At 34.7% G+C, this 23840-nt stretch overlaps 1 protein-coding gene and 1 long non-coding RNA gene across 3 annotated transcripts; one reads left to right on the top strand and one right to left on the bottom strand.

The window, feature by feature from the left end:
• Positions 1-1768: 1768 nt before the first annotated feature.
• isl1b (ISL LIM homeobox 1b) lies at positions 1769-6912 on the top strand. Of its 2 annotated transcripts, none has more exons than XM_058789595.1 (6): positions 1769-1891; positions 2035-2266; positions 3637-3881; positions 4142-4416; positions 5943-6077; positions 6156-6912. In XM_058789595.1, exons 1-6 carry the CDS (start codon positions 1873-1875, stop codon positions 6270-6272), a joined length of 1023 nt encoding a protein of 340 aa, XP_058645578.1. In that variant the 5' UTR covers positions 1769-1872; the 3' UTR covers positions 6273-6912. The 2 variants fall into 2 exon arrangements, with proteins under 2 accessions (XP_058645578.1, XP_058645579.1); XM_058789596.1 differs by having other exon boundaries at positions 2035-2224; positions 6156-6911.
• Positions 4276-23434, bottom strand: LOC131548354 (uncharacterized). The gene is made up of 3 exons (XR_009273126.1): positions 23344-23434; positions 21550-21639; positions 4276-4334 (listed from the first exon to the last, which is right to left on the bottom strand). It is a non-coding gene; the product is annotated as an uncharacterized LOC131548354 (long non-coding RNA).
• Positions 23435-23840: the final 406 nt, after the last annotated feature.

Below are 23840 nucleotides of genomic sequence, written 5' to 3'. Positions count from 1 at the left end.
TTGGAAGATGGTGTTGACATATCATGGTTGTGACACAGGGAATATTAGCCTTAGGATTTAAAATATTCTAAAACTATAAAAATGACCAGAGAGGAGGATTGTGGCGAGGGGGTCCTTTAGAGTGACAGCTGCCCCTGATATTCCCTGATTTTATTACATTTTAATAAATGTCTGACAGAGCTGACAAAAAGTGGGGACACAACTTTGAAACTTTATGAAACATGCACGTGTCACTGAAAAACAACCTTGCTTTGATATATGAGATATTACTAGGTGTTGCTTTTCATAAAAAAAAAAGGTCTTTTTCATCATTAAAAACATTTTTATCCATTTGATTGCATATGAATGATTGAACCCTTCTCCGTGGACACACTGTTTTAGATGTAGTGAGAAGACAGTAAGAGTCATAGATTTGGTATAATAATGAGAAAATTTAATTTAAGGGGATAATTGTGTTAAATACATTCTATTTTTAATCCCTCATAACATTTAAAATTGAAAAAAAAAAGTTCAGTTACACTTGCTGGACCTGTTTTGTCCCATGTCTCAAGAATCTTTACTTGTCACACAATTTCTGAAACCTGACACTCAAACGCCAGAAGCACATACGGAATATGCAAAACCATAAACTAATTCTTGGCCTTTGACTCAGTTTTCAATTTTATAAAACACTTTTTGCAAAACACAACATACAATTCTCTATGTAACACACAAAATCTAACAGGAATTAATATTATAGCAAAGGTGTTTGCAAATGTTTGCTTTTGAGATGTGTTTGCGATATTTTGAATCCAGTGCTTCATTTTGCAAGAGATGTGAGGCATTTTGCATTTTGTGTGTGCAATTCTTGGATTTGTGTGTAAAGTTTTGAAAAAAAAAGAGGCAACGTTTTGAAAATGTGTGTAAGCTGTTGAAGAAAACTGTAATAGAGTGTATAAATCTGGTGTAAATGACAACGTGCCGTTGTCCTCCTGGCTTTTTTATTTAATAAAGTGATCTCTGTGTGCTAGGTTCAAATAAATTAAACAGTGTTCTTGTACATAGCCTAAATGTAGCTTTAGAAATTAAAAAAAAAAAAACACACACACACACACACATATATATATATATGTACACACAATTCTAGAAACGTTATTCTTCTAATCAAAAACTAACCAAAAAAGGGACCAAAAATCTCACATAAATAAATAAGTTTAAAAATATACAATTCATACCATTTATTTTACCATTAAATCTATTTAATTTCAAGAAATTTAGTGAATGAATGAATGAATGAATGAATGAATGCCCTTTATGTGTTTATTAATCATGAGGAAAGGTCATGTAGCTACATATAAAAAAGCCTGTTGCTTAGGAACAACGTTGTTAAAACACTTTAGTGTACAGCACTTGAACATAATTCAGATTCTATTCAAAAGTGCTTATAGGTGTCTGTGATGTGACTGAGAAGCATCATAGACTATAGCCTATATCTTATCAGTTTTCTTTAATTAATTAATCTGAATTAATATTTGTTTACTTTTTTGGTTAATTATAACCTATTTAAACCCTGATATATAATTATATAAGCAAGCATTCTCTATATTATTTATTTGTTTATTTATAGCCTACAGCATGATCAGTTTCCCACGGATTACCTGCAGTGGGCGTGTCGCAGTGTTAGTGGGCGGGGATTCCGCTGGCGGGTAATTATGAGGTCTATTATTCGCAGTACTCAAGTTCAACACTGAGCAGCTGATTGGCGCTGCGCTATGCGTCACATCAAATAAACGAAGAGGAGTGAGTGAGTGAGACAGACTTAGATTAGTGGCCCTGTAAATGTGTAGATCGATAGTGTCTTTCTTTATCTTTAGTGTTTAATATCATTCTGAGATGGGAGATCTCCAGAAAAGTAAGTTATCATTGATCAAAAGTTTAGCTAACTTAGTTATAGCATGAGATGAGATGCTTGAGTAACTGTAGGTGACATGTTTTATCCTCGTTAAATGTCACTAGAATGAAATGATATGAATAATGTAATGTGTGTTCTCAAAGGAAGTAAGCTGGTTTCCTACTGTGTGGGCTGTGGGCATCAGATCCGGGACCGCTTCATCCTGCGGGTTTTCCCTGATCTGGAGTGGCACGCGCAGTGTCTGAAGTGCGCGGAGTGCCAGCAGTCTCTGGACGAGTCCTGCACCTGCTTCATCAGAGACGGCAAAACCTTCTGCAAAGACCACTACAGCAGGTGCGTGCCGTTTTCAAAGGAGTGCCGCTTTACTTATCGGAAGTAAGTTACAATAAATCGAAAGGGATAATAACAAAAAGAAAACTTTTTTTAAATTGTAGGCTGAAGTGTTGGGCCAAACATTCTAAAATATGTAAATATGTGGCCCTGGACCACAAAACTAGTCTTAAGTGTCAATTTTTAGAAATTGAGATTTATACATCATCTGAAAGATGAATAAATAAGCTTTCCATTGATGTATGGTTTGTTAGGATCAGACAATATTTGGCTGAGATACAACTATTTGAAAATCTGGAATCTGAGGGTGCAAAAAAATCAAAATATTGAGAAAATCGCCTTTAAAGTTGTCCAAATGAAGTTCTTAGCAATGCATATTACTAATCAAAAATGAAGTTTTGATATATTTACGGTAAGAAATTTACAAAATACCTTCATGGAACATGATCTTTACTTAATATCCTAATGATTTTTGGCATAAAAGAGAAATCGATAATTTTGACCCACACAATGTATTTTTGGCTATTGCAACAAATATACCCCAGCGACTTAAGACTGGTTTTGTGGTCCAGGGTCACATATTTCATTCAACAGCAACTTCTAATTTCATTTCATCACAATTAAACTTAAATGTAAAAAACATATTTCATTAACTGATATAATGATACTAACTTAGGCTACTGAAAATCTAAAAAGTTTATTTTTTTACCTTTATAATACTCTGACACCCACCAAAAACCACAGGTGGTAAAGAGAAAGCACTTGATGAATCAAAGCTTTTCTAATGTTAAAACTTTATCAGTACACTCTTAAAAATAAAGATTCCAAAAGGGGGTTTTCACAGCGATGCCATAGAAGAACCAGTTTTGGTTCCTAAAAAGAACCTTTCAGCGAACAGTTTTTTTAAATTTTTTTATTTATTTTAATAATCTAAAGAACCTTTTGTGGAATGAAAAGGTTCCATGGATGGTGAAGGTTCTTTGTGGAATCATTGATGCCAGTAAAGAACCTTTATTTTTAAGAGTGTATAACACACATGACACTAAAATAAGGCAATAAACATTAATTTAACAACATAAGATGTAACATAAAACCCTAATGTGCATATGAAGAAACATTTCAGTGAAAAACCAAACCAATATGAGCTTTCTGAGAATGTAAATTTAAGATAATGTGTTCTTCACTCCCATTTAACAGTATTTTACTGTCTATCTTTCCCATTAGATTTAGATTATAAAGTATTAATTTACCCAATAATTATGATTATTATAATTAATTATATTTCCATGTATTTTTTTTAAATAGACACTGTATTCCTAAGTGCAATTCTCTTCCATTAAAAAAAGTAATGTTTGTAATGTATAGCATTCTGTAACAACTGTCTTGACTCTTTTCTCCTTTATATTTTCTGTCAGATTATGCACCAGTAAATGTGCAAAATGCCACAAAGCCTTTATCAGCAAAGAGTATGTCATGCGAACACGAGTGAATATTTATCACGTCCAGTGTTTTCGATGCGAGGGCTGCAATCGTCCGTTACTCCCTGGAGATGAGTATGTTCTGCAGGAAGGTCATCTGCTCTGTACAGACCACCATGAGCTTTTCAACAAATTCATCGGTACTTCAGATAAACAACATAAAGAGACTGTTGATCCATCCGGTAAGTGAAGTTTATGAACAAGCTATAACACTTATGAACAATATCGAATCACTGTTGATTTTGCGTATTGATGGCGATGTCTTACTTTTTAGCATTTGTGAATTAAAATTTCACAAATCTATCAACCTTTTATAACCATTTAGCATTAATGTTATTTGATGTTTTTTTCAATGTTGAAAGAACAACTGATATAATTTCAACCACATTTTTGCTGTGTGTAAATGAGCGGAAAGTTTTAAGGTAAAACCTTTATGTATCAGAGGGCATCAAATCCACACCGTCCTGGTCGTCGATGGAGAGGAGGTCAGAGAGATCCACGCGTGTGAGGACGGTGCTCAGCGAGTCCCAGCTCCACATGCTGCAGACCTGTTACAGCGCCAATCCCAGACCGGACGCCCTCATGAAGGAGCAGCTGGTGGAAATGACGGGCCTCAGTCCTCGGGTCATCCGCGTCTGGTTCCAGAACAAGCGATGCAAAGATAAGAAAAGAGGTCTGATGATGAGAAACACACAGAAGCAGCTTGACGGATGTCTGGTAACATTTACTTCCCTGTAACTTTAACTTTAACACTTAACTTTTATTTATTTTCATCACCATGCATTTCCTAATATTAACCACTGTCCATGGCAACCAAGTTTTCTTAGTGGTGCATGAGCTGGTGTGGCTCATTAAAATACTTTTTTGTCCAAAGTGCAAAAAAAGTATTTTTGATGATTTTGAAAGAAGTCTCTTATGCTCACCAAGGCTGAATTTATTTTATCTAAAATACAGTAAAAATAGCAATATTGTGAAATATTGTTACAATTTAAAAGAACCTTTTATTTATTTGAACTGTGATGAACAAAACTAATCATTAGTCAATTTGTAAATACATTTATAGTGTTACAACACATTTTTGTTTAAAAAAAATCTTGTTCTTTTGAACTTTCTATTCATCAAAGAATCCTGAAGAATTAAATGTATCACGGTTTCCACAAAAATAGGAAGCATCACAACTGTTTTCAACACTGATAATTATAAGAAATGTTTCTTAAGCATCAAATCAGAATATTAGAATGATTTCTGAAGGATCATGTGACTCTGAAGACTGGAGTAATGATACTGAAAAGTCAGCTTTACTGTTTATAGTGTATTTTTGATCAAAGCATAAACGAGAATAAGAGACTTGTTTTAAAAAAATAAAAAAATCCATTGCACACTGTAAAAAAAAATGCCGTAAAATTTACGGTAAAAAACCGGCAGCTGTGGTTGCCAGAATTATACCGTAAAATATACGGTAGCAACGTTTTAGGTTTTATGGTTTTAACTTAAATTTACAGTTAAATACCGTAATTTCAATTAACTGATATAATGTTAATATACCAACCTATTGAAGTACTGAAATCTGTTTTGTACCTTTGAAATACTGATAACCACCAAATGCAGGTGGTGATGAGAGTTACATGATGAACCAAAGCCCATCACAAGCAGCTTTTAAATAATGACATATATAGAAGGTGCACAGTGTCATTCACACAAACACTAAACACCATCATGGTGAGACTCATTAAACTGAAATATGCAATAAACATTAATTTAACAACATTAGATGTAACATACAACCCTAATAAACATAACTGATAAGAAAAAACTAAGAAGAAACCTAGTTATTTCAAAGAAAAAACATCAAATTCAAACAGAATTTGAAATGCAACGCAGGGAATTCTGGGAACGTCAGTTTACGGGTTTTCTCTGTAAATTTTACATTCTTTTTCACTTCCAAAAGCGGTATTTCACCGTAAAATTGTCTGAAATGCCTATTACAGTTTTTCACCGTATATATTAGGGGAACTTACCGTTAACCATTTAACAGGTTTTTACCGTAGCTTTTTCACAGTTTTTTTACCGTTAAAATCACGGTCATTTTTTACAGTGCATGGATGCATTTTATTTCTTATTGTACCGGAAACAAAAGCAAAAAGAGATCCTGGAACAGAGAGCTCCTCGACACTCTAGCAGCGTATATGGCTTGGTTAGATTGCAGTGGAGAACTCAAGTGGGTTTTGTTGTTTCATTCTCAGAAGCTTTCAGAGGAGCCGCTACTGCTGGCCAGTCCAGAGGAGCTAGACAGTGACTTGCTGATAAACCCACAATGGAAACTACTGACCGACTTCATTCTGCAGAAGGATGCTGAACACAGATCATGCCAGCAACTGGTAAATATCAAGATAGACAAAAGATGGCTTACTATCATAATTTTGTACTGTTGTTCACTTGATTGGTTTGGCTTTCAGCTTTCTTTATCAAAGGAAGGTCCATGTTCCGCTGGAAGTGAAGTTGTGTCAATATCAGCTCAGCTAGCAGACCCACCCAGCAGCCTGACAGCAAGTCCTGCAGACATCAGTGAGTAAACAGAGCCATCTCCCACCACTGAAACAGCCAGTGCTTGACAATGATGAAGGTCTCCTTTATATAGACTACCTTTTAAAAGTTTGGGGTCTGTAAGATATTTTTGGGTTTTTGAAAAAAGTCTCTTAGGATCACAAAGGCTGCATTAGTACAGTAAAAACAGTAATATTGTGAATATGATTATAGTTTAAAATAACTGTTTTCTATTTGAATCTATTTTAAAATGTAATTTATTCCTGTGATCAAAGCTGAATTTTTAGCATCATTACTCCAGTCTTCAGTGTCACATGATCCGGTCACATGAAATTATTCTAATATGCTGATTTGTTGTATTTATAACATTATAAATGTATTTGATGATCAATTACTGTGTCCAATTTATATCAAAAAACCTATTACTAATTCAAAACCTTTGAATGGTAGTATATATATTATTAGAATAATAGTCAATTACTGTGTTTAAATTTCATAATCTCAGGATGTTCCTGCTGGGATAGAATTTGACAAAGTATTAGTGCTCTGACTACTATTATTTTACCATGTATTTTTCAGTTAGAATGAATTGTTATTGTATTTTATTCCTCAGCATATATAATTATAAATGGTTTTATGAACCTGTGTGCTTCATTTTCTTAATTTGTTCAGTTTCTAAATTAAAAATTAATCTGTGAATTGTCTACATTCATGTATTGTATAATGTATAGTTTTTGTAGAAAGTTTAATTGTTAAATTATTGTATTTATTTATTGAAATATTTTGTAAATAAACTTTGGTGCTGTGTTGTTCAGGTGCCATTGTAGTCTAATAAATACATTACAAATATTATTTTGGTGATTATCAAGCAGTTTTTGTACTTTTTGGTTTCTCTGACCAAAATTTAATCCATTGATCAGTCCAATGAATGTTGAAAAAAAACATATTTATTAAAAAATGTTCACCAGTCAGGCATTAAAATTGAGGACACACTGTAAAAAGGTATTTCAAATGAAACAAAGATGACTGCAGTACAATTTACAAAAAATACTATTTCAGTTTTTCTACTTAACGTGGAATTGATTGCCATTATATTATTTGTGAAATTTGTGAAATGTTCTGCAGAAACAATAAGAAACTGGCTGTTATCTGTATGCCCTACAGATGTTTTGTCTTTAAGCAAGGAGTGTTTCCATTTTTAATACTGTTCTTTGAAGGAAAAGAGAAGCAGTTGTGTTGTTCTGAAGCTCATATTGCACTGTGAAGGACCTCTCTTATGCAGGACCCATGTTTTGAACTGAATCATGTGCCGCATAATCAAATCACTGCATCTACTATTTCCCCCATTTCTCTGCTGTTAAGCATGTGAGTGAACTGAAAAGATCTTGTTTGGAGATGGTGCTTTATAGCATTGGTCTGGGCTCTCAACCTTTTGTGCTCCAGATCAAATAATGAAAGAGGTGCTGCACTTCAACGGGCCAATTCATCCTCACAGAAAGAGATGAATTAATGGATCAAATCTCTGCTTTTTGCTCTCAGAGCTTTCATCTTTGCCCCTACCTATTTATTGTCATGTTACAAAACAGAGTGAGAAATATCAAGCCTCAACCGTAATTATCCATGTCTTTGAGAAGGTTTTATTAAAATGCTAATTTTGTGAATGTGCCGCAACAAGGAAAGTACATTTAAGTGGTTGCATGAAACACTAGACAGAAACATTGATCAACCATTTTTATTTTACTATTTATCTGTTCTTTTATGATTTTTAAATAATTTTAAGAATTACATTTTGTTGTGTTTTGTGCTTTGTTGTATTTTTTTTGTGTTTGATACAGTATTTTGTTTTGTTGTTTTGTGTTTTGTTGTGTTTGATGGTTTGTTTTGTGGTTATATTGTTGTGTTGTTGTTTTGTGTTGTGATTGAAGTGTTGTTTTGTTTGGTGTTTTGTTGTGTTGTTTTGTGTTTGATGTTTTGTTTTGTTTGTTGTAGGGCTGTCAGTTTAACGCCTTAACTTAATAAATTAGTTATGAAAAATAATGCGATTAAAATATTTTAATGCAGTTAACGTACTGGCCCCACCCCCAGACCTGTAGCCTACATCATCTTACATTTCATACAGTTGACTGTTGACAAATATGATGCAGGGCAACAACTCCATAAATGCAGTTATGCCCTAAAATTCAAGATATCGGGGCAAAAATGCTCCTGTATGAGTTTTTGTCTCGTATTTATATCGTATATGACAAGCAATATCACACGAGTGCTGCTGGTCCCGAATATAATGAGTGCAAATGTAATTTAAACAACAGTTCAGTAAAGAAGTTAATATTGTGTTATATTGTAAAAACAATTTTGTCTGTTTTTGCTCAGTTTTGCCAACAAAAATATTACCTATAACACCACAGCAGAATAGTTGTGCGTCTCCGAGCAACACAGCAGTGTTTTCTGAATGAATCCGCGTTTTAAACGAATCGAGTGAATCAATAATTCAGTAGCCCATTAATAGAGAGAGCCATTTACTGAATTACTGAATGAATCAGCCTTTAAACAAATCAAACGAATGAATGACTCAGCTGGCAGTTTTAGTTTCTTATTTAGAGTATTATTTCATTTAAATTATTTTTTTTTTCAAAGGGATAGTTCATAGTAAAATATTTCTTTCTAAAGCTAAAATTTTTTATATTTAATTAATACTTTCTCATTTAACACAAAAATAGCTTTACACAATCTTTTGGGGGTATTTTCACAGCCAAATGTAATTTGCAAATAATTCGATTAATTAATTGACACATCATGTAATTAATTAGATTAAACATTTTAATCGACTGACAGTCGTAGTTTGTTGATTTGTTGTTTTTGACGTTTTGCTTTGTGGTGTTTAGTGTTTTGTGTTTGGTGTTTTGTTTGGACTTGACTGTGTTGTCTTTATAGTTTATTATGAAAAACCCCAGTTATGTTTCTTTTAAAAATAAGATGTTTTAAAGGCACATTTGAGCAGTCATTCATTACTATTAATACTTTTTTACCTTTGAAAGAAAAAAGTGTTGTGAGATGAATATTGCATGAAAAGCAATTTAAACATGGGCCGATATTAACATCACTCTTCAATTACAGATGCTGAGAATCATGAAGCAAGTACATTAATATGCATTCCCCATCGTCAAAATGATTACATAGAAATTTAATTAGAGATCAGACAAATGCATTTCTTTCTTTGAGGCAAGTGATTTCTCTTTTGGATTTTTTTTTACATTTTTTTACTTTAGATCTAGTTTGCTTCCACTGTTGGCAAACAAATACAATGTGTTTTGTATATGATACATGGGTAGTATAATCAGTTGAGTGAATTCTCTAATTCCACCCATTTCTCGACTGTTAGACTCAATGTTGTTGAATTGAAAAGATCTTGTGTGCTTTATACTGTTGCTCTGGGCTCTCAAGACCATACAAACACCTTTGCGCTCTATAGATCAAATAATGAAAGAGCTGCTGCACTTCAACAGGCCAATTCATCCTCACAGAAAGAGATGAATTAATGGATCTAATCAGTTTTTTTGCTCTCAAAGCTTTCATCTTTGCCCTGATGTATTTTGTCATGTCAAGTTACAGAGAAATGTGAGACCTCTAACGTAATTATCTACTCATTTTGACTGAAAGTGACCAGTCATAATTCATGCACACTCATGGTGTTCCAAATGACTTACTTTCTTCTGTGAATCATAAAAGATTATAAAGAGAAGATATTTTGAAGAATTCCCCAGTGTCATTGTGTCAGACTACAATGACATAAAATAGATTGTAAATATTGCAGTACCAAACTAATAGTCATTTCAAAAATGACAATTTCCCTTCCATTTTTAAACATGCTCCTATGACTTCGATGTTGAGTAGGACTGAGACCCCAGAAAGAACATGAGGGCCAGCACAGCACAGCCCAGCCTGTACACTTCTGACATATGTTGTAAAATAGACAAAGCAAATACAAATGCACACTGTTAATATTAGTTTAAGATGTTTGGCTTGTGGCTGGATCTGCAGGAACTGAGGCACACACGCAACGGCCTTCTGTGTGAAAACACCGGAGGCCACTAGATGGCAGACTAAACACTTGCTATTTTACAGCTGGAACACACCTGTGTATAGAGTAAAATAAAATAAAATACAATAAAATAAAATAAAGTTGTTTCATTATGTACGGCTGAGCTGTAGAAAATAAAATAAAACAAAACTTTAATTAAATTTTTATTTTAATTGAATTGAATTTTAAATACATTTTTTTAAAATCAAATCAAATAAAAACTTAGCCTAAGGTGAACAGTTGGTCTCCTGATATAGCTGGACTTGCTATGCTTTCAGTTGAAATATGCCTGCTGCTTTATGTACAGAGCCACCAGCTAAAATCCAGCTTGAGTAGACCGGGAGACCAGCGCAACCAACTTAAACCAGCTAAGACCAGCAGAATCAGACCGGTTTCAGGTTTGAAGAAAAAGAGAGGCAGGAAGAAGAAGGAGTAGCAATGCACATCTCACACATGTGTTCCCACAGTGGGCAGAAAGCTCGGCCTTTGCCCCTTGTGGCTGACAGTGTAACTGAGAGCTGCAGCAGTCTGTGAGAACTACAGATATTTATACTATTAAACTATTCACTTCCAGACCTCAGACATCCAGCTGCACTCATTACTGATGATAATAGTTATGATGATTACTGACTGTTCAGAGGAAGGACAGGCCTTTCTGGGCCGTTTTGTTTAGCATGCTCTGCAGTAATGGGACAGCAGGATTCTGTCCTGATGAGGGGTTTTACAGTCTAATCTGATCTGTGTGTAAAACAGACAGAAACAGAGAGGAAAGGAGAGCAGAGGGGAGGGTTGGATGATCCTGAGGTTGCATCTCCACATCCCCATGAGGAACTATCCCCAAAAGGTATTGAAATATGTCTTGTGTAAACATGGTCTTGAATAAACAGTCACATCCAAATGCCTTGCCTCCCTGACCATTTTGGTAACATATTTGTGTGTTATCCAAGAGGACGGAATATCTGATTTAGTTCTCTGAAGATGACAATGTTCTCCTACACTAACTAACACCGACAGCTCAAGTCTATTAAAACCAATATCAGTCACATTAAAACTGTCTTGGAAATGTTTTTAATATGTCTTCATTTTATTTCGTTTTTGTGAAATTTAGTCCTAATTTTCAAATGCTTTTAATCCATATTTTTATAATTTATTGTTTGTTTTATATGAAATATATATATATATATATATATATATATATATATATATATATATATATATATATATATATACATATGAATGATAAATATATAAAATATAAAAACAAATGTATAAAATTGTTTGTATATAACCAATGTGAAATAAATATAAATAATTTCAATATTTGTTATGTGAATATTTATAGAAATGAAAAGTGTTGTTATTGTTAGCTAAAATGAAAACAATTAAAAATTATTTTTGTTAATTTAAATAAAGCTGAAATATAATACAATTTCAATATTACACGAAAAACTTAAAATGTAACAAAAATGAGAAATGCTAAATTGAAATATTTAAAAAAAATATATGTAAATAACAAAAATAAATAAAACTTAAATAAAATAAGTTTTAAACTTTTTTCCATTGAAAACTGAAAATATTTTCTAAAAATCCAATTCAAAATATTTTTAAATACTACAATAGTATATAAACAATACTAAAATAACACTGCCTTGAGTTTTGGAATCATTTTCTCTGCATTAAAAAATTATGGCCTGCTGCATTACGTACAGTTGTGCTGCTGAATTTATTTATTTTTTTTAACTGAAAATACATAATTTAATATCAGGGAGAAGAAAATGACAGAATTCCTCTGTGATGCATAGCCTATATGTACACTGTTGGACAGGTTAAGTTTAAGAGTGTAAAAAGATTAGCAATTTCTAAACGTCCACAACACAAGCTCAAAGGCGCCAGCAGCTGAAGACACACTCATGTTGTTTACTAGAACATGATCGGCTCATCTAAAACATCATTGTGCTCATTTACACAGTAATGAGTCTATCATAACTGATAATGAGCCTATGTGAAAATGTGAAACGCAAGCCAGTCAAGTAAATCGATGATAATTACTGTAATAACTCTCAATGAAAAGTTTACGGTGTTCTTTACTTAGTTTCTAGCCCCTGCTGTTCACATCAAAGACAACACGGAAAGTTTCAATAACGGAAGTTAGAAAATGCAATTAACAGGCCTTAAAAAGAGAAATAAACATTCGCTTTCTCTGCATTTCCGTGCAGTCGACTCATGATGCAGCATGAGCTGCGCTGACAGGCACGCTAAATCACTCCAGAGAGGTCGGCCGTGAAGACCACCACTCACTCCAGCTCATACTGGAGCCATTTCCTGGCCCATTCGTTAGTTATACGCCCCCCGTGTGATCCTGCAGCCAGTGCCCCTCTTTAAGACAACAGCCGCACGCTGAGAGATACTCTTCCCCCAAACACACGCCTCAGACACCTCAGGAGCTTGTGTAAGCATGCAAAGGCCTCTAATGGCATATGTTACTTCGCTCCACGAAGCAGAAACTATTGTGGATTATTTATGAGTGGAGGGGACAGCAAATGCAGACGATGGGCAGCTCTTTAAAAAGCTTTTTCCTTGCGCTAGTACATCAAGTGAACTCCATGTAATCTCATTTAAAGATGTATGAAGACACTGAAAGACAATACCGTCAGTACAAAGACCCTAGGCATAACATGTTTAGTAATGGACCATATCATGGTCCGAACATAATATAAACTAACAAAAATAACCTACATTAAGAATGCAAGTCCATCTTACAGTGACATAAATAGGCTTACCTCTTCCCCAGCTAATACAGTTTTGGGGTAACGCGAGTTATACGTAATCAGATTACTTTTTCAAGTAACTAGAAAAGTAAGGCATTACTTTTTAATTAAAAAGAAAATATCGAGTTACTTTTTTAAATAAGTAGGCTTACTTTGTTTTCCTATATATTTATTGACTGACAGCTCTCCTGTCGCCATGTGGGAGTGCAGAAAAACAGATTCAGTATTCCTCAAAAATAATAAAAACAGAGAAGTGCTAAATCAGAATATGATGTAAATCTACAATAATTAAATGTTAAGTAACACAAATATCCTTTATGTATTTAATCCCATTTTATTAACCAATGTCTTTGCTACTGACCTTCAAAAATCCAATTCAACCGTAATAAGCAAAACATTTTTTTTAAAGGGTGAAGGGTGTTGAATGTTCTTCTCCAGTATTAATTTAACTTGATTAATTTTTTTTTTGCCAAAATCAAAATCATGTGGTGCAACCAACATGCTAAAACATTCAGTGGAAAAAAAGTAAAACTGTAAATGAACAGTGTTAATTATCACCTTATTATAGAATGCCAAGGACACATTCCTTATCGTTCATAAACAAAACCAAGGTTAAAATGCCATGTGCTCTCAGAAGCTCATTATATGTGTAAAATGAGCCCAAGCGACACAGGCGTGCAGTTTTTTTCCGAAAGCATTGCAGATGTCATCTGTTCAAGACGGGACACTTAGAGGAAGCTCTGTCCTGTTGCCTTTTGAAAACATGCGAGAACAATCATCAAGGCTTGATAGAACAGCCATAACACAGATGCAATCTGAAGAGTTTGAGTCAGTAGTCATTGTCTGTGAGGAAAGAGAATCAAACAGTGAGTAATATATTTGCAGTTTAAAACTCGCAACCTCACACATTTTGACCTCTGCAGTCAGTGTCATAATAAATAACACAAAAGTAGTTATCATCAGTGAAACATTCATTTTGTACATTTGACACCCACTTGTGGTTTTTAGCTTTTACTTGTCAGTCAGTCAGTCATATTTATTTATAAAGCACATTTAAAAACAACAGCTGTTGGCCAAAGTGCTGTACAAAATTAAAACATATACCAAAATACAAGAGTAAACAAAACACAGCAACAGATAATACACTACAGTTACACCACTGAGCTTACTTGAGACCATATGCAACAGTAAATAAGTATGTTTTAAGAAGAGACTTAAAATCAGCGTATGTTGGGGCAGATTTTATATAAAATGGTAAATTGTTCCAAAGCTGTGGGGCAGCCACTGAAAAGGCACGGTCACCTTTCAATTTCAGGCGTGTCCTTGGAACAGTCAACTGAAGACTACTGGTTGATCGAAGTTCCCTGGAAGCACTACAGCAAAACAGGAGATCGGAGATATATGACGGAGCCAGTCCATGCAAACCTTTGTATACAAACAGCAATGTTTTAAAATTGATACGATATTTAACTGGGAGCCAGTGAAGAGAGATCAGCACTGGTGAAATATGTTACTTGTCTTGAAAAAGGTTGCTAACAAGTGGATAAATGGGACTATAGAGGCTGTCGGATTCAATAAACGTCGTCAGAAAGAGCAGAAAATCTCATCTACACACTAGTCGCTTTCACAGCCTCATTGTGCTTATAATCACTCTCTTGCAAACTATCCTAACTCAAACTTTCAGAGAAAGTTTATTTAAACAGAGACTGAAAGAGTTGGCGAAAGCTTAATGATGGTGTTCATTTACTGTATAGCATACATTTAGTTTTTCACTTCTAGCGATTGTATTTAGGATTCAAGCTTCACAGTGAACAGCTGAAGAGTTATCATGATGAATACAACGTGGAAGAATCATAAACTTTTGTTGGCCACAGAGCTTATTTTCTAAGTGTGTGGGAATTACTGTGGACACAATCTTCAAGATAAGGGAATTCATCAGTATTGCCAAGTCTGCGGGTTTCCCGTGGAATTGGACTCCTTTTAAACTGCTGCTGCGTTTTTTTTTTTTTGTAGTCAGCGGGTTAAAGTGAAACACCTGTCCCACCGAGACTTGATTTTGACCAAGGTGGAACTCCCTGGAAGAAGTTTTTGACCTCCATGAACATGAATGTGGAGTGATTTCGACGCAGTTTTGATAACCATTTCCCCTGGAATGCCATTGGGCTAGTTTTGGCCATGTTTTTGCTGTGATCGAGCTAGTTGCCAAGTGGGCTGGTTTTGTAACGCAGATCTGGCAACCCTGGAATTCATTAGCCACAACTCTCCCAGTGCATTGTTATTCTCTAGCAGCTAGCTGTTGAGTGTACATCGGTTGTTGTATTGTGGGATTGAATGAGCGCACTCAATAATGTCCACTATGGTTTTGGACACCAGTATAAAAGTCTCGTCAAATAATGCATAATGTATAGGGTGTGACTGCAGACACAGCTTGATTTTAACTTGCTCATCAAGATTCTTTTCTAAATGTTGCTCAGAGAAAACCATGTGTAGAAGACGTTTATGCCTGTTCTGAAAATGCAGTGCATACTTGCAGTTGGCTCAAGATTTAACAATAAACATTTTAATGGCTGTTAATGTGTCTGTTCAGACTAACATTCACACATGAACAGGTGATCTAATCCCCTTTCCATCACACTGCGAAGAAAACTGACCAACCAGTAAGAGCTGCTCTTTTGGTCATGTGCACGGAGACTCTGTCGCTGCTGTTACATAAAACTACAACTAGTGGTTACCCAATCTTGAATTTGATTGTGCAGGTAAAAGTTTGGGTGAGTGGACAAAATTTGGGCTGGTTTGGGGTCAGTTTGGCAGGTTAAAACATCTAAACTGTATAGGCCAATTGGTTAACAAAAAAATCCAAGTACATGTATTGCATCCAATCAGTCATCATGATGTTAATAAACATACATGCACACTGCGGAGTCGACCGGTGCTGAAGTTGGCTTCGCCTGCTGCACTAGGGATCAGTAGACAGACGTGATGATTCATGAGTGACAGGTTTTTAGTAGGGGTGTAACGATCCATCGATCAAATGTGTAAGAATAAGATGTATCGATGCCCCACGTAAAATAACGATACCTGTAGTATAAGTAGGCACATTGTTTTGGCACTGTCCATATTTTTACGCAATGTCCATCTATGCATTACAGCCAATGTGTGCATTCTCGTTCAAACTCATGTGTCTGGACTCGATAATAAGACTGCCTGAAGGCACGAGGCAAGCGTAAAAGACACTAGGGATAGTTGACGGAACTGCCGAGCACTGTGTGATAAGTTTGAAAAGAAAATGGTCCTTATCAACCTTGATAAAAATGGCAATAACATCACATTATTGTGCTACACACAATTTTTGAGAACATTATTAACTCCCCACCTAACAAAAAAATGTTCCAAGAACATTTTGCTAACATTTCATTAAGTGAATGTTCTCTGAATGTTCAAAAAATTCAATCTTTTAAAAATTTATACAAACGTTAAGGGAACACGAGAATGTTACTTTGGAATGTTCTAGATATTTTGAAACATGGAACATTTAAAAAAAACAAAAACGTTAGATGAATGTCCAACTAAAATGTTTCAGAAATAAACCATTCCACGAATGATGTATAAATAACATTTTTGTGCTAACATTTTGAGAACTTTGAACAAATGTTCTACTAACATTACTGGAAGAATGTTTCTTTAGATCTGTGAGGGAACCTTGGCAGAACATTAGCCAAAGTAATAAGACCGTTCCTTTTTAGCTGGTGCATCACCCTTACATTTCTGATTGCATATCAAAATTAATTTTAGAAATGAAAAACATGTTCAAGTCATTGTATTTGCAAATTACATTTTAAAGCATTTTTTGAATAAATTATCAGAAAAGAAAGATGTCTTGTCACTGACCCTAATATTGTATGTGTTGAGTAACAGTATAGCCGATGCATTTCCTGTAGCAATGAAATGGCACATAACAGCTTTCTGCCGAAATTTCAATGTGCTGATGAAACACACCCAGATTATATCCATTGATATGTTCTTTGAGCCTGCAAGTGGCTGCCAAAACCTCCCTTTCCTCTTCCCGCCACAGAAGACGTGCAGGAAGCAAATAACAATAGGACCCCCTCTGCTCAAGACTTGCTTTGAGAAAACACCAGTGGGGACCAGCTCACACAGGCCTGTTTACCATTAATCTAGACCAGGTGATGTGCAAGCAAGGTCACGAGAGAGAGCAGAAGTCATTGCCTGGTGGTCTGGCTCTAACCCGAGCCAGTGATAGGTCCTGTCAAGTGAGTAAGTGAGGCCACATGGTCTCCCAGATGTGATGTAACAACATGCCGAATGCTTGTCAAAAAGAGCATGAGACGTCCCGCTGTGACGAATTTTTATCGCAGTGCAGCGCCTTGATCAGATGCAGTGGGTTCACGCATGATAGACCCTCCACAAAGACGCTACGGTTCTGGATGGAGACCAAAGTGGGCATTAGATTACAGCAAAGAGGGCGAATCTCAATGAGAATATCACCATATCACTCGTTCTTTCTCTCTAATGGCTAGACGTTTAACATTTGAACTCAAGCGTCCTGGTGGAGAAGGTAGCTGGTTTCTCTTCGGCTCTTGTTACATTATCACAGTCCTCTTTTCGAAATCATACCAGACATATGGACTCTCACACTCCTAAACATGATCACTGAGGGTCTCTTTGTGAACTCTGAACTCTTTCGATTGGTGTTGATTGCTTGGGCACCTGCTGAGAGCTGTCAAACAAGCAGATCAGAAAAGGGCTATCCTGTGTCTGCCAATCAGTGAACATGACCATATAGATTAAAGGGCAGAATCAAATGCATTAAAGCTGTCATTTGTTTGTATTGGCTCGTCTCAAACTAACATGTCCAGATGACAAATAATAAATAAATAGATCAATAATATTAAAGTAAATATTAAATCATAATTCATCATTTCAATCACAAATCATAATGTAAATTATGAATTAAAGGCACTACAACAAAATTGAATTAAATTAATTAATAAAAATAATTAATTTAATTTAATGTAATTTAATTTAAGCCTTAGTATATGGAGCATGTAATAAGAATAAATTAATATTAATAATTGTATAATATTAATTATAATATTCATATTCATAATATTAATAATTAATAACTAATAATAATTTGAAGATTAAATTGATTATTTAATCATTTTATTATTATTATTATTAAATATTAATAATAAATTCATATTAAACATTATTTATTCATTTGTTTGTTGTGACATAATTTTACATATTAATACATTCTGACAGTTTTTTTTTTTTTTTTTTTTTCTCATTAGATTCTCTTAGAAATATCTGTATTACAATAAATATGCATTACTTTTTATTTTAAATCATAAATTAAAGGCACTACATAAATTTCATAATTAAAAAATTAAATAATAAATTAAAATTACAATTTAATTTAATTGTTGTTCCTTAGAATAAGGATAATATAATAAGAATGAGTAAATTCATAATAATTTGGCCGGGTGGGGGGTATTATTATTATTAGCAGTAGTAGTAGTAGTAGTAGTAGTACATTAAAAAGTAGGGGGCACTAAATGATCTGGATATGCTTCAAGTTTTCATGAGAGTCAGCCATATCCATCAATGTGCTCATGTGATCTGCTATGGGTATAAGCATGAACTAACTAGGCTACTGTACTGTACAACTGCACATTAATCAATTGGTCAGTTTATGTTGCTTCTTTAGTTTAGTGACTTCGTAATGAACCTGCAATGTTCCAATAACTCTAAATGCTGGAGTCTGCAGGATTTGTGGTCACAAGTTGCAAACAACTGTGTGACGGGGGAGGAAGGAAAAAAAAACAAAAAAACATTGGCATACGCAGAATTCCACTAAGAAAGTTTACACAGACCCATGCCAAGCCAACACAGTTGCACAAACACAAACAGGCGTGAAACTGGGGTGAAGGGCGCTTTGAATCTTCATTAATGGCCCGTATCCATGTGTCCAGCAAATTTCCTCATTTTTTTCAGAATCATTCCAAGGTCCTTTGTCACACAACAAGAGCTTGATAATTCAGTGATTTCCTAATTAACTGTCAAAAAGCCGCCACTTAGTTCTGATGGCACATCTGATTGTGTTTAAGTATTCATTATACTCTTTACCAAAATGAGTTATGTGGGAGTGAGAATGCAACATTTCTAAAGTGTTGCTGATGTTGCCTAATAAGTGAGTGGGTGTGGACAGGGTAAACCACAAAGACACTCAGCTCTAATTCTCACACAATCATAGTGATCCAAATGGGCAGGAGGTTTTCAAGATTCAAATCCAAGATGTTTGTGTCGTTCTGTCTTCAGTTGAAAAGAAATTAAGGATTTGAGGAAAACATTCCAGGACTTTTCTCCATATTCAGTGGTGGCCAAAATGACAGTAAGTTTCACTAGATAAGACCCTTATTCCTCGGCTGGTATCATGTAGAGCCCTCTGAAGCTGCACTGAAACTGCAATTTGGACCTTCCACACATTGATCCCTGTTGAAAGTCCACTATATGGAGAAAAATCCTGGAATGCTTTCCTCTAAAACCTTCATTTCTTTTCGACTGAAGAAAGAAAGACATGAACATCTTGGATGACACGGGGGTGAGTAAATTATCAGGAAATTTTTATTCTGGAGTGAACTAATCCTATAAATATGTTGGGTTATGAGTAGGTAAATACATATTCGATACGTACCTCGCTTTTGACGTCACGGTACGTATGGTTTCGATACAGCAGGAGGAAAAAAACTAAACTTATATTGCTTTTTTTTATTGAATAATGGTTTACTGAACAAATTGCTCTTTTATAAATTAATTCAATTAAAATGACATTTTTCTTAGGGATAAAAATCTACCTCGTCTTCTGCTCTAAACTATAACTTGAAACACTAATTGGGCGATTACGTGAGCGGTGAGATGTTCATTCATGTTTATTTCGTGTTAACACTAGTAATAAAGAGGAGGTGATCGTGCTCACTCACGCTCCGCGCTGCCGTTAGAACTTAGGCATTAGTATACTGCGATATGTCACGCCACATCAAAGAGCGCCAATAATAGCGGCATTTATTGTCTGAATTTCCTGAAAAAAATTGAACGATTTGTTCGGTAGGCTACACATGTGTACGGAACCGAAAGACTCCTACTCAAAATTTTCGGTACGAATACATGTACTGTCACACCCCTAGTTATGAGTGATCAGCAATGGGTTAGTTTTGAGTTCTGCATTCTGAAATTATAACTATTTATCCAGAAAAGAATCTAGAAAATGGAGAAGAACAGAACATGGCTTGAAGAACAGACTGTCCTGGACACGAGAAATCAGATTATGTTGTTGTATAAGAGGACTCCTTGTGCTCCATCAAACATCTTTTCCTCCACATTAAGGCAAATTTATTATTTTAAACCAATCTGTCAGGCATCTTCTGAAATAATGGCTCATGTATGGCTGTCTGCTGAAAAGCAAATGACATCTTAAAAGCTTTCCTTTGGTAACAGGGTAACTAATCAAGATCATGCTGTGTCCAAAATAAACAGACCAGCCACAGAAGAAATTCTGAAAGTTTGTGTGTGTGTGTGTGTGAAGAAGGAAATTAATTCCAGCATGTTGTTGCAAAGAACATCTTTGTCAATAATGCATCCAAAATTGTTATGTTTTATATTGTTACGTGATTAAATGACACATAAATATGTCCATGATGATGAAAAGGAAAAATAATGAAAAAGTATATAGTTTATGTTCAACCATCAAGTTAGAGTAAAATCATTTCCTGAAATATATATATACGTGCTATTTTATTTATTTAGGTAATTTTTCGGGATTTGTTAATCATGAATATTATGACATTTTGAGGGGTTAGACCATTTGATGATTTAAAAACCTTACCTAACCTTAAAAAAAATTCCTTTTTCTCCTTTTTTCTAGAAAAATCTCCTTTTTTTCTGTTTAATGGTTTTCTTTTCACATGAGCATAAGAACAGCAATATGGCATAAGAATAAGAATAATAAATATTATTATTGGTCAATATTGTTAAATGAATACGTTATTATTGATATTATTATTAATTTATTTTTGGGCCATTTTGTCAAGAATTTTAAGAAGGCTTTTAATGATGCTTTTCATGATATAACTGTTTATATCTACTGTTATACTGTAGAACAGGTATATTTAAGTCATGGTCTGTTTTGAATTAATTAATTAATTATAATAGATATAATGACTCAATCTGAACAAAAATATGTATATTAACAAAAGATACATACTGTATATGAATGATTAATTTAGTAAATTAGTAATTGAATTTATTTTCTTTAAAAATCATTATGTTATGATTTAAAATGCCCCAATAAAGCAAAAACATTGTTTGGTTATAATCTGACCTGTTGTCAAACCCGCCTCATTTCCTTCAGTCAGGGGGATTTGTTTGGGATATCCATACCTATAAGCTGTTGGTGGGGTACGCCTTACATGCGTCGGATGTGTAAAGTCTCTTCTGTAACAGGCTGTGTCTGCTCGTTCAAAGGCAGGCCTGCAGACGGGTGTGGTGGAGGAAATTGATTAAAGAAAGACACAGACTAAAAACACTAATCAGTGTTTTCCTGAAACATGATTCTGGGAGTACCTAGAGAACAGAGGAAGCTGGAATAATGTAAACTGTCTGTTTCTCTAGAGATTCTTGAGATTACATTTTTGATTGTTTTTTCTTTTCTGTTTCTTTTTCAGAAATACACAGGACTCAAGGGAACTATACACTCGATGGCCTCTTGCTCACTGACACTTAGGACTTTTCATTTTTTTATGTGACTGCTTGCCATCTGTAAATGTCATTATTGCAGGAAGAATTCTCCAGAACCCCCTCGGTGATGCTTTAGTCTTTGATGAAGAGCAGGTAGTGCATACGAAACAGATTTATAGCCACATTATTGTCAGAATAACTGATGACTAGAGAGATTTCAGATTTGTGTTTGGTATCTAGCACTGTTGGCATTAGCAATGTAAAACAGCATTTATGAAAATGGAAGTGACTAAAAAAATTATTCTGAGAAAAAGGAACTTTAAGTTAAATAGACACAACAACACCAGAGCTAATGACCAGCACTGAAAAAAATGATTCATTGAATTTACTCAATTTTTTTAAGGTAAGTGGTTGCAATCAATTTATTTTAGCTACATTTAAATAAACAAAGTTAGTTGACTTTTAACTTTCAACATATTTTTTAAAATTAAATGTAGCTAAAATAAATTGTTTGCAACCACTTACCTTAAATTTTTTTTTTAAGTAGGCCGGACGAGCTAATTACAAGACCAGACCAACTGATGACCATCTTGGACCAGATAATAATAAGTTTAGACTGTCTAATGACCACCTTAGACCAGCCTGAACCAGCTAATGACTATCTTGAACCAGTTAATTAGTTTAGACCAGCTAATGACCATCTTAGACCAACTAACGACTAGTTTAAACCAGTTAATGACTAGTTTAGACCAGCTAATTACCAGGTTAGGCTAGTTTAGGCCAGCTAATTACCAGGTTAGGCTAGTTTAGACCAGCTAGTGACCACCTTAGACCAGCTAATTACCAGGTTGGACCAATTAATGATCAGATTGGACCAGCAAATGGCCATCTGAGATAGCTAATGACTAATTTAGACTGGCTACAGACTTGTTTAGACCTACCTAGGTTAAACCAGTTAGTGAGCAGTTTAGACCAGCTTAATGACCAGCTTAGACCAACTAATGACTAATTTAGACCAGTTAATGACCAGTTTAGATGAGCTAATGACCACATTAGACCAGTTAATAATCATGTGACACACAGCAGCCAAAACAGCACTTATGTTTTATTTATTTTTTTCCTTTTATTCAAAACTTTCCCAAACGCATTAACTAGGCGCCTATATCATGAAATATCTTGATTCTCACCTTTATTAGTTGATCTAGTGGGCGATGGGCAAAGTAACTTAATAATGTAATCTATTAAATATGGGTGTCATGCCATAACATATTTTAATACGACTGACTTTATATTTAATGTGAATTTAACATTGAAAGTTAATGTGAATAAAAACATAGTAAGTTAGGCTACTAATCATAACACTTTCATTGTACAGAAAGAGAGCAAAGAACATGTACATAATCAAAGAACATTTTACTGACAGTCTAGAGTTCAAGCAACACCCATTCAAATCACTGAAGCAAGCTGTTTACACTATGAAATGAATATCTTACTTACATATTCGTACACACATTTGCACTTTGTTGTCTCTGATTAGATAATTCGCCGGAAAGAGGTATTCAGTCAGTGAGCCAGTGAAGAAAACACCGGCATTTTAGCGATGACTCATCTGAACGCCTCTGATTGGTCATTAGATTCATAGCTCAACAGAATCGTGTGTGATTGGTTATAATGCGCAGTGCTGTAAAAGCGTGTCTGTCTCTGGCTCAGCGCCAGCGAACGCAGATGTGTATTTAGCAGCTGATGATATGAAGCACTGGACGATCTAATCACGCCGGTGTGATTGTATTAAATATAGAAAATATTAATTGGCTATCTTTTGTATAAGCTGCATTCAAAATCCACTTGTCTCATAAATCTGAGGGGGCACGTGCCTCTGATCATCAGTAATATTTTAATTATTTGTGTACATGTTTGTAAATGTGTACATACTGTATATAATGTTACTAATGCTGCCTAAAACTCTGCTAGTACAGCTACTTGAATGTGAATGA

The sequence above is a fragment of the Onychostoma macrolepis genome, chromosome 10 (genome assembly GCF_012432095.1).
Source record: "Onychostoma macrolepis isolate SWU-2019 chromosome 10, ASM1243209v1, whole genome shotgun sequence".
NCBI classification, from domain to species: domain Eukaryota; kingdom Metazoa; phylum Chordata; class Actinopteri; order Cypriniformes; family Cyprinidae; genus Onychostoma; species Onychostoma macrolepis.
Note: the sequence above shows the minus strand (reverse complement) of the source record. Positions and strands in the feature narration are given on the sequence as shown.